This window comes from Carettochelys insculpta, chromosome 19 (genome assembly GCF_033958435.1).
Source record: "Carettochelys insculpta isolate YL-2023 chromosome 19, ASM3395843v1, whole genome shotgun sequence".
NCBI classification, from domain to species: domain Eukaryota; kingdom Metazoa; phylum Chordata; order Testudines; family Carettochelyidae; genus Carettochelys; species Carettochelys insculpta.
This window is the reverse complement of record NC_134155.1, coordinates 15,810,491-15,822,605: the sequence shown is the minus strand read 5'-3', so window position 1 is coordinate 15,822,605 and position 12,115 is coordinate 15,810,491. Positions and strand designations below refer to the sequence as shown.

The window sequence follows — 12,115 nt, the reverse complement described above, 5'->3', positions numbered from 1 at the left end:
AAATTTCTCTCTTATTTCTCCCTCAGTCTCAGTATGCAGAACATAAGCACTGGTACATAAAATCAAACTATTACTTCCATACCATGTAGGACTAAAGTTAATGCCTATTTTGTGTTCTGCCCTGGGAACATGTAAAAAATTGCCATGTGGCCTCTGATTGAAAAAAGGCTGGCCACTGCTGCACTAGATCAAGGACTTCTCTGTATGCAGAATTAGCTCAGGCTAACTTGAATGAGAATGATCACACTGCAGAACACCACTTGATCAGTATTGTAGCGGGTTTAGCAGAACAAAGTAGGTCTATCACCACTGCATTGCTGGCGTGAGCAATACCAGTACTCGGGTTTTACTTGAAAGGCTAGGAGCCTGAATCTGATACTTGTAGGGAGAGGGAGTATAGTTGTGGCACAGTAGATCGATTTTAGAGGGGCTTGAGGAGCTCATTAGGCTACACAAGACTGGTGATATGAAGCTTTTCATCAGTGCGGTGCAGAGATACAAGCTAATGCTTTGTTGTGAAGGACTGAATTAAGCTTAAGCTTGTACATTTAAGAGCCTGATACTTCAGAAATGCTCAGACAGTTCAGAGCAGTACTAAATCTGACTTGAAAAAATAAATCAGACAAGTTGGCAGGAAACTTTGGTGTAAATCAATTTTAACTTTAGAGGAAGGGGGAGGGAAGAGTGATTCTCATTGCCTTTTTACCTATTAAGATAGTCTTTACACTGAAGTTGTACTTGATTTTGCTAATCAAGAGGGAATGCTACAGTAAATGCTTTGATATCTGGCATCTATGGACTGGAAGGTTGCTGGATAATCAAATATTCTGGATAAGAGAAAGGAATACCTAGCAATGACTGACACTAAAGGAGAAAAGATTAGCTATTCAACAAAAATGTATGCAGAATACTGTTGCCCATCTTTTTCCACAAACATCAATGTATATTTAGAAGACTGTTATCCCCTGCCAGCAGGACATGACCTCAGCTGAGTAGATCTGGGCAGTACGAGTGGCTCTCTCTAGGTGGGAAAACAGAGGAACCTGCTGGCTGCACTCAGACACAGCACAGAGGGACTCTCTTGCTCTGTGCACAAACCCCAGCCTTGACGCAACTTCTGTGTGCCCCTAGCCCAGTGTCTGAGCAGAGGAAAGGTGGTGTCAGGTCTGGGGTTTGTGCACAGAGCAAGAGAGTGATGACCCCTGCCCCGCCCTGCCCTGCATCTGAGTGCAGTCAGCAGGCTCCTCTGCTTTCTGTGTTCCTGCCTGATGTCAGCTGACCAGTTGCTCAGCTGTATGTTACGCTGGTTATTTGAGTGTTCCAATTGATCAAGCTTGGGCTGAACAAGAGGGTTGTGGGGGCGGGGGGGTGAGTGTGAGAGAAGCTCTTCCCGAGGCTGCCAGATAATCAAATATTTTCCAGATAATGCGGAGGATCCCTTCGCTATCTCGGGTCTGCACTATGCCAGCACTCTTCTCCCTGAAGCCCTGGGCATCCCAGCCTCTGGAGCACTGCCTTCACCAGTGCAGGGCGCTTTGTGCTTCCAGGGGCAGGGGGAGGCGTTGGTGCCTGGTTCACCATGCTCTGGCTACCTGTTCTGCACTCCCCACTGGCCACCAGGGTTAAGATGCCCCCAGCCTGTGCGGCCACGTGGGGGGTGGGCGGGGAGAGGGAACTGGTGTCCTGTGCTCCGGCCACGTGGCGGGGCGGCGGGGAGAGGGAACTGGTGTCCTGTGCTCCAGCCACCTGTCCCCTCTGGGGTTAAGCTGCTGGGTCCCCTGGCCTTTGCTGCCACACTGCAGTGTAGGAGGGAAGGGGAGAACTAGAGGGGTGTTCTGTGCTGCCATGTAGGGCAGGGGAGGCGGGAAGAGGTGGAGCAGGTGGGTGCTCTGGCCACCTGTCTCTGCTGTGGTTAAACAGCTCCCAGTGGCACAGCTCCCCTGGAAGAAGAAACCAAGGTGCCGGGAATAGCTCCTGGTATCAGTGCTGTTTATTGGAGAGTACCAGTTAAATGAGTACTGGTTAAAGCTTACTGCAATACTTGTTGAAGCAATTGTGTAGCTTAATTTGCATTTCAGCTGCTCTGCCTCTTTTGTTGGGAGAGATGACTTAACTACTTGATTTGTGTTGAGTCCTATTTGTATAGAGATCTAAATCCAATTAAATATACAAACACTTTATAAAAAAAAACAAAAAAAAAAAAACTAACATTACTGTGAACATGCTGGATACATCAGTCTGCTAAAAACCATTCTGCATTTGAAACTAACAGCTGTAATACCTATAGTGAACTGCACTTGTTTCAGGTCACAACATTCCATGTTTTTGAACTAATCTGTCTTGCATCTAGTTTTCATAAGTAATTGGGAAACCAAAACCAGCTTTGCTGTCTCTTCCACTCCCATTTAGTTAACTTTAACTACTCAATGAACCAAACCAATGGAATAGAATGAAGTTAAGAAAACATTCTTAAAGTTTTGGGAGTAAAGGTGCTTCAAAGTGCTCACGGCTATGTGGCTTGCCAGCATTTCGAAGTTCCTGTGGCACGAATTAGTTTAATGAGGTGCTGCATATGCCCTGCAGCACCTCATTGCTATTCTCAACTTGCGCTGATTACACTAGCCCCAATCTTTGAAGGGGTCATGGTAGACAAGCCCCGGGTATACAGAAAGATGCTAGGGTTAAAGTAGCATCTAATCCAGAGGTCAGCAACCAAATTAGCAAGAAGAGCCATTTTTTTTTAATTCAGTTTAAAAAAAACAAACAAACAAAAAAAACCTCAATTCAAGAGCCACAGTACATGTGAATGAGATGGTCCTTATTAAATAATATCATGCTTACTTTTTGTAACCCCTATTTTAAGAACCATGCACACAATGATTTGTAATGTGATACATGTTTACTGCAGGATGTTCGCAAACTTTTTACATATTCTATTTCCTCACACTTCACATGTGCTTGTACCACTATCTTCCTGACTTCCATTCCTGAACTCACTTTAATTATGCCAATTTTATTTTACATTTAATTTTTCTTAAAATTCTTGTTGCCCGTCACAGCAGGAATTATGCAAGCTTCCTTTTCCTTTTCAAGATCAAGACTTTGTTAGCAAGATGATCAAACCACAGACAGTATCATATCCCATAATGCACTGCATGTATCAAAGGGAGCGTTATCCAATGTTTTGAGATCGCGTATAATTAGCTATTTAGATATGAGTTGTTCATTGTTGGTCTTTTAGATGTTCACAGCTAATTGAAAATAATTAGGAGGGGTTTTTAGTTGGAAACTATAGACTCAGGAGCCACAAAAGCCCTTAAAGAGCTGCATGCAGCTCCAGAACTGCAGGTTGCAGACCTGACCTAATCGGTTTGATGGTATGTGGCCACAATACCAGCCTGTCATCCTCCCGTATAAAATTTCATAGCTTTGTGTTCCAATATGGTCCGTGCTTCTGAACTGCTTTTTGTGCTTTCAGAATTGTTTTGCCCATCAAGTAAGATGGCATTGTGAGTGATAACTGTTTCATCTTACGGGATGAGTGGTGGTGACCATTCCTCTGTGTGTTGTCAGGACAACTTTGAAACAGTGTTTAGGCAAGGTCTTAGACTTACACCCTGAGTCAATATCTGTGCCCCATTCAAGGGGCAAAATTCTCTACTTTAGATGGTTAGGGAGCTCTGTAAATCGTGATCTCTTAAACGTTGGAGAAATACTTTGGGGAATTATGCCATAATGAGAGACTTCAATTGAATTGTTAGATGGGAGAATAAATGCTACCATCACCGGTAGAGCCCATTTACCTGTGCATAAGATGATTGTCTTAAGCTTTTCACTGAGGTCATAAGTGTTACACTTTGTTTTAGTAAATAGGAAAAACATCTTAGAACCAGTTTTTGGGAAATAACCTTGGACCAAGAGTCAGTTTAGTTAAAATTAAATAGAATGATCAAAACCATGTCAGCTATGATTCTTTTTTTTTCACTTCAAAAAACTACACTTGTGGAAGTCGAGAACTAGAGAAGTTAGCTGGGATAAGGAGCTTAACCTAAACATGGAAGTATAGAAGGCTCAGGTCTCATAGCTGATTTGGAGAAACTCCACCTGAAATGTTCATCCCAAGCAAAGTTTGCAGGGGTGGGAGGCCTGGAGAGAACTTGTAGGGAGAGGCTCCAGTCCCTGCTGGATCAGTGACTGTCTCCAAGGTTATTAGGAATAAGTAGAGTGCCTATAGGGCAGGGCTGAGGGAACCTCTATTCAGTTGGAGGTCTGACCCCTATAAAAGAAATTATCTAGGGACAAAAAACCTGCACCTGCCATATGAGAGGCAAAATAAACAAAACCCTCTGTGCTCTCCTGTTCCTAGTGCAGGAAACAATAAAACCTCTGTCACTTAACTCAGCAGTGGGCTCATAGAGCCTCAAGGCTCAGGGCTTCTGTCTTGCAGTGGGGCAACCTGGCATTTGGGCTCCAGTCCATGTTGTAAAAACATGCAGTGGGACCGATGAAATTTTAGTTGCAAACTGTAAGGTTCTAACCCCTGCTATAGGGAATGGAAAAGAGTTGATCTGCAAAGAAAACTGTATTGTGGAAGCTACAGGTATGGGGGGGAAAAAAATTGAGATGCTAAAAGCATGGCTGGACTAGTGCTTATCTGGGAAATAGTGGGGTGTTCCTCTTCAGTTGTATGAAACGAGATTGGGGAGTTATGCCATGTGGATGAGGAGAATAACAATGAGGTATAGTCCAAAAAGAAGAAAATACTCTGCCTTAATTTTCAGTAATATGGAGCACGAAGGCAATAAAACTAATGGCAAGGGGGGGGGATTTCCATCCAGAGATTGAAACCAAACTTTTTTCCTTTTGTGTTAAACAAGGATCTGTATCCAGCATAGTGAAAACTAGCATTTTACACAAATAATCAGTAGAGGTGTTCAAGAACTGATCTTCGATGAAAATACTTACAACCTTGGCACAAGGAGTGCCAGTGAAACTTGCTGTTACAAAGTTGGGAGGCATTGTCCACACAGAGGAGGATGGGAATATTGTACCCGAAGAACAGATTGACCCCATAACTTCATCCCATTTCTTTCACCCCGGTGCTCAATAGTACAGTGTGTGATGTAATGAAGGCACAGCCTAAATGACAAGAAATTCAAATTTAAGGCAGTTAGCTCAATATTAACACAAGTGCCTTCACCGTAAATACCATGTTTCACTGACCTCCACTGTGTTGGCATTGTTCTCCCCCCACCCCATCCCTGAAACTTTACAATACAGTCCAGGCCCCTGTATTTTCAGGGATCATATGCAGTGATGGGAGGTGGGACAGTAGTGGATGGCAAGTTGAGAATACATTCGTTGCACAGAAACCTTATGGTGTACCAGAAAGCCAGAGACTTCTCTTCTCCATCAGCAGCCCCCTTTTCTGAAAAACTTTACTATCTTCTCTTCATGCTTTTCAGGGTCCCTGTATTAGTTTAGATAAAGTCTAAGAAAAAAGATCTGACTCTTCTGTTCTCTTTCTTCTAATTTTGGTCCCCGTATTTCCAGGGATCGAGAGGGGAATGAGGAAAATGTCAAAGACCAGCAAGCATGCCCAGAATGCTACAGGCATGAGAACCATGGGATAGGTTCCCACAATGCACTACTGCAACAGTCAATATTTAGCCAATTTGAGTGTGGAAGCAATGAGTCCACTTTGAGGAGCATGTGGGAAGTGAGGATCGTCAAATTTGAACCTACAAATTCTAGAATTACAAAACCAATATTAATTAAAATTTCTCAGTGTAGATGCAGCCTTACTTGAGCTCTGATTTCTGCAACAAGCTTGGGGCTCATTTGGAGGAAACACGCCTTGGAATGTAGGTTAGTCACAAGGTAACCATGAGCTACCAATGTGGTGTGGCTGTGAAAAGGCAAGTGCAATCTTAGGCTCACGTTACATTAGATGCTTGCAGTAGAGAAATATTAATGCCATTATACAAGACACTGGCAAGACCTCATTTAGAAAATTTGTATTTTGGTTGTCCATGTTTAACAAAAATGAGCAGGTACAGAAAGCTAGTAGGATTATATGATAAAATAGGGCCACCATTCAAGAGAGGAGACTAGAAGAATTTGTCTTGTTTAGGCTAACAAATAATGCTAAGAGGATATGATAGCATGCTATGTCCAAATGTATCTCAGTGTTTCTTAAACCATGTTCTGAGCAACATTGGTGTTGTGTGAACAATTGGCAGGTGTACTGTGAGCATGTCATTCTTGATATCCTGAAAAAACAGATAGTGTTACTACTTAATTGCTACGATGCCTGGTTAAATTACTTAATTCTGTTTTTGCTGTATATGTTGCTGTTTGTAGGTTTTTTGGTCGGACAATTTCTCTGTAAAACTTTCATAGATGTTCCGTATTTTAAAAAAAATTGTTCTATGGTCTCAGTTTTTAAGAAATATTCATCCCTTGTTAAAGGAGTACTTATGAGTACTTGCTGAAACAAGGGTCACACTTACCTTCTGTTCATGAGACAAGTGAACTCCCCCTGCTAATATGAGCCTGACACCCCCTCCACTGGCCCCTCACACCCAAGCGGCTGCAGCCTTAACACCCCCTCCACCCACACCAAAACCCAAGTTTCACTTATCGTTCAAAAGCACCGCCAAGTGCTGCCACTCCTTTGAGTTAGGAGCACTAGGAACCAATCATAGACGTTTACATGTATTTTAATGGTAATTTAGTGTCCCTCTCAAGTTTTCACCTACAAGCAGAAAGCTGGGAACCAGTTGTGCTTGTATAGCAAGGGATGAGTGTAGTGATTTAAATGGGTAAATACCAGAGAGGCTACAGAGCCATTTAAGCTCAAGGACAGTATGGGGGAAATCAAAAATGAGTATAAACTGTCCACAAATATCTTAGCGCAGGAATTGAGAAGGGTTTTGAACCATCAGAGATGAAGTTCTGGAATTAGCTTTCTTAAGAGTTGGGGGAGCAGACTTAAATTTTAAAGGATACTTGAATGACAGTTGTTTGCAATGGTAGGGGACAGGATGCCCACCTGGCTGTGAGGTTTTTCCCTAAAACTCATGCTTCTGAGTTTTAGGCACTTGTGAGGGTGAAGAAGGAATTCTCTCTCCTCAGCCCCCATGTTTTCTGGGAAGCTGATCTCCTTACCTTAATACATTGGCCATGGTTGGAGATGGGGAAATTAAGTGAGGTAGCTGAGAGTTCTGAGGTGGCGCTGAGCATTCTCTCATGCTCGATTGCTGTACTCATGCTCAGTGTTCTAACTGATCTCACCATGTGGGTTAGGAGGGGACTTATTTTTCCCCCAAAGTTGGATTGGCGGTGACTTCGTGGACTTTTCACCTTCTCTGCAGTATGTGGTACAGGTCACTTGCAGAGTTATCTGAGCTGACTTAATTTTATTTCCCTGGAAACAAGGAGGCTTCCAGCACTGGTGCCCCTCCCTCTCTTCTATTGTCTGCCTATGACACCTAGTAGTGAAGTCTCTTCTGGGTTATAAGCATTTAGTCTTGTTGGGTTTAGTGTGGTTGTTGGTGATGGTGGTGGGCTGTAATATGCAGAAGGTCAGGTTAGATCTAGTGGGTTTTTTCTGATCTTTGATGTGCTGCCTACATAGAACAAACCGCTTTGTAAACAACTTTTTTCTCAGTGCGTTATTTTTACCAGTCAACACTCCTCAATATTGGCTTCCAGATATTGTATGCCAGTTTAGGAGGCACTCCTGTGTTCACTTAGTAGGAGGCTGATTAGTATTCAAAGATTCTGCTGTTGGATTGCCAACATCCCCACGTAGGAGGAGTGGGTTCAGTAAGGTAGCTGACTGCAATGTTCAAGATGTTCTATAAAAGCATATTCCATACCCTGCCCTCCTTTTTCTCATTGTTACATATGAATCCGTATTAATTGGGGTTCTAGCAAAGAACTGAATGGTGGTTAGTGCTGCTCTAACCTTTGTGCTGTGGGGGAGAAATGCCCAGCCATATGTTGTTGCAGCTGGTTAGATTCCAGTCTTGAGTACATGCACATCAAGAGTAGGGGGGAATCGTGGAAAATAGAATACTCAAGAACCACGCTTACCATAAAGGAAGTAGGTGATTGCTTGTCTTGGCTTAGTTTCTCTTTAAGAGCCAATTTTAAATCTGAATTTAGTACTTGAAATAGTAATGAAATTATCAATCTCCACATATAAATTTAGCTACTGTGCCTCTGACCTGACCCTGTCCTCTACAGTTGTTTGTGTAGTCTATAGGAAAAAAGCTATTGAGGCAAATACATCATGTCTGTAAAGCAGGGTTTTTGTTCTTAAATTTACCACTCAATAAAAGTTCTCCACTTTTCTCTGGAGAAATTGTATTAACAGCAACTATATTGTTGCCAAGAAGCTAGATGATATATGAAGTCCAAGGAAGAGGTACACAGCAATGCCATATCACTAAAGAGTATAAATGTAACTTCACAGTTGAAGACTAGTTTAAAAATATCCAGTTTATGTAAAGATGCTGTTAAGGGATATTTGATTTCAGATGGGTGTCTTCCCCCCGCCCCCCAAAACACAAACTTCTGTAAAGATACAAATATCTTTGTTTTTTGAGGGTTAATTGTCTTGGGTGTAGAACCTGTTATTGAACCAGAGAAGTTCACTGTTACTGGCATTAGATGTCTAGCTCTTAACTTGTGCATATCTTATTTGTTTTAGTCAGTTAATAGCTTGGCTTCTACACTCATGCTGTTACTGGTGTTCAGTGGTGCTAGCAATCTGTTCCTTTCAAATAACTGCATATAAAATTCTTCAGACATTTAAGACACTGTTCTTCCTTTCCCAAATACAAAGCAAGACTTCAGATACAAAGATTTTGTAAATCTTTAGCTATTTCTTCCAATTTTGGAATGATAATGCAACCTTATAGTAAAAATTGCTGTTCCTAAAGTGATTAAGTGCTTAAAAGCTTTCTCTTGTTGAACAAGTTGGTAGCTTTTTCTAAAACATGGTACATCAGATAGCAGTGTTCTTCAGTTTCTCCGATCTTGGAAAATCCTTTTGAGTAAAGGTTCCGTGAGGCTTGTAGACTTGCTCTTCTTCTGACAGGTTTCCCATCCAGCTGTGACCATAATGAGTGTTGCCCGTTTGCAAGCACAACAAGCAACATAAACATAGCCCCCACAGTGGATAATGGAGACAAAATATATAATCTCTGGTGCTAGTCTCGACTAGCCTTTCTCAACTCTAATTGCACTAGACTATCTCTGGCTGTACTGAACTTGCTGAACACTACATTGTGACTAATTTGTAGGGACATTACCTGATTCTGATATTCTTCTGGATCCTGAAACTCTTGAGTCCCTTCCGAACAAAATTAAACTGGTTTAAAAATACTAACTCTTCAAAGTCAGAAAGGATAATCTCTGCAATCTTACCTTTGTGCTGTGGTATATAAGGCTAAAATGTGCCTGCCAATGTTCAAGGAATATATCTCATAACTACCATAGCTATTAGGTCAAAATTCAAGTAACAAAAGGCTAGCTGTGTTAGTCTGTATCCACAAAAACAACTAGTCCTGTGACACTTTATAGACTAACAGATATTTTGGAGCATAAGCTTTTTGTGGACAAAGACCTGCTTCATCAGATGCAATGTCAAAACTGAGGTCTGCAAGTCCACTGCATTTCCTGAGCTTTGAACTTGTTCCAGCACCTGCCGTCTCACGATTCCCTCCTAGATCTTTGGCCTTTCTTCTGAAACAGAAAGATTAGGGATTGTAATCACTAGACACAGGTCTGAACCTGGAGATCTGCTACATGTGAGGTGTGTGTTTTTTTTTTTGTTTTTTTGTTTTTTTTAAAAAACAAATCAAAAAAAGTTAAAGGACATTAGAGGAAATAGTGATTTAAGTGACTACTTCTTATAACCACTCCTCCTCCCAGCCTTTTTATGCTAGTTGTTAAATATACAGTTTATATTAAAGTGCACAAAGGCTGACAAGTTTTTTTTATTTCTTTTTTGTTTTTTTTTTTAAACAGAGCTCAACAAAAATCCAGTGGAAGGTTTTTCAGCAGGTTTAATAGACGACAATGATCTTTACCGATGGGAAGTCCTCATTATTGGTCCTCCAGATACACTGTAGTAAGTACTAGCAATCATAGTGAAACTGAGTGTACCCTGTCTTGTTGAAACTTCTTGCTGAGATTCTAACTACACTATGTTAGTATGCATGGTGAACCCAGTTTCAGAGTAAGGTTTAATGGCTTAGTGTTCTTGTTACAGCAGACCTAGTAGTTACATTACTGGATGTTTGACTCTTGCTCGGAAAGTACCTCTAAAAGCAAAGCTATATTTGCAAGTTCTAAATTAGCTGTTTTTAAAAACCTGCTACCTATTACATCTGGTAATTCCTTAGTTCTTGTGCTATGAGAAGGAGTAAGTAAATAACACTACTTTATGGACTTTCTCTATACCAGTCATAGATTTTTTTTTTTTTTTTTTTTTTAATAGGCCTCTGTGATAGTTATCCCTCCCACCCACCCCCACCAGTTGTCTTTTTCCAAGTTGAGAAGTCCCAGTCTTGGTAACCTTTATTCATACAGAAGCCTTTCCATGCCTCAGTCATTTTTGCCTCTCCTCACCACCTTGAAACTTCTCCAGTTCCAGTATCTTGAGATAGTGTGACCACATCTCTCTACACAGTGCTGCAGATGTGAGCGTACAATGGAGATAATATTGCTTCCATATATCTTACTCTCGAGCTCTTTAATTACCAACATATTTTTTTTTTCTGATGCCGCTATACATTAAGTGGATCTTCTTGTTTTTGTTCTCACCCCCCATGCAAATGATCCAAAATTATTGCAAGGTCTTAAGTGGTAATAGCTAGTTTTTAGAGGCGATCATTTTATATGTATACTTGGGACTGTTTTTCCTATGTGCATTTTGCATTTATTAATACTGAATTTCCCTTGACATTTTGTCATCCAGTAACCCATAGGCATGTGTAGCCTTTTTACAGCAGATCTCCTCTGCTGTCTGTTACCTCCTTCCAATGCCCAATAGGCTTCCATGTAACTCACTCATGGAGTTGGGAGTGGTGCTAGAGAATAGTTGAATTGTGTGATGTAAGATGCTTGCCACCAGTGATTCATGGCATCCAAATTTAAAGTGCTTTTTCTTTCCAGTGCTAGAAGTCACTCACTCTTAAAAAAAAAAAAATTTTATAAAGCACATTCATACTGTTTCTAAAAGGTTCCTGATATAAATGGATGGGTATCGGTTGTCAAGGTAGTCAAGCATTTACTTCCAAAGGCTGTCTATACTAGACACAGCAGTCAACCACTGAGAGACAACTTTAGCTATGCCAATTGCATAGCTAAAATAGAGTTAGCAGGTGACTGCTAGGGCTGTCCTCACAGAAGAAGGTTGACAGGAGCAATTATCTTGTTTTATCTTCCTTAATCCTCACCACTCAAAGTTCTGGGTCAACGTTGACCCTGGAAAGGACCACTTCTTGCATGCACAAAAAAGCACAGAAGATCGACCTCAAGTGGGTTAATCTTCCGTGGTCATGTGGAAACAGGCTGAGATGATATAGCAAGTCCTATATCTTTATTTAGGTAGATGCTATATCAAAAAGAGTTAAACCATTTTCTTTCTATAACTCATGCTCCAAAGTGCTATTGGAGCCTGTGCTTTTAATTGATGGCATTTTCATTTAATGAAGTGAGATACTGATCAGATAGTCAATAGCTGGCTGAAGGCTTTGAGAGCTACACAAAGTTGGCTTCAACTGTAATAAATGTATCCATCATAGAAAGTCAAAGATCACTGGCCCAAATAGTTGAGACAACTGGGAACTTGATTATCTGCAACAGATAATCTGTCTTTTTTTTGTGCCTTGTTTAGCCTTATGTATTCCATGGTATGTTTGCACAGTGCCTTTCCAAAATCTGCCAAAGAATTGGTATGATTGGAATAGGCATTTTCCCCTCATGGCAGCAATTTACCTTGTTTGGCCTGCCAGTCAAAGAAGTGTCATGGGGGTATGGCTGCTGCTGCCTGTTGGCAGCTACATGATGTGTAGAAGAGGTAATATCTCAGTCAGAA

General features: G+C 41.3%; 1 protein-coding gene across 2 annotated transcripts in view; it reads left to right on the top strand.

The window, feature by feature from the left end:
* The window catches only part of UBE2G1 (ubiquitin conjugating enzyme E2 G1), a 51,575-nt gene that overhangs the window by 19,029 nt on the left and 20,431 nt on the right, over nucleotides 1-12,115 (top strand). For both annotated transcript variants that reach the window (XM_075014118.1, XM_075014119.1), the window contains one exon: nucleotides 10,042-10,144. In XM_075014118.1, coding sequence (XP_074870219.1) covers nucleotides 10,042-10,144 — 103 coding nt within the window. Of the gene's footprint in view, nucleotides 1-10,041; nucleotides 10,145-12,115 lie in introns of those variants that run through there.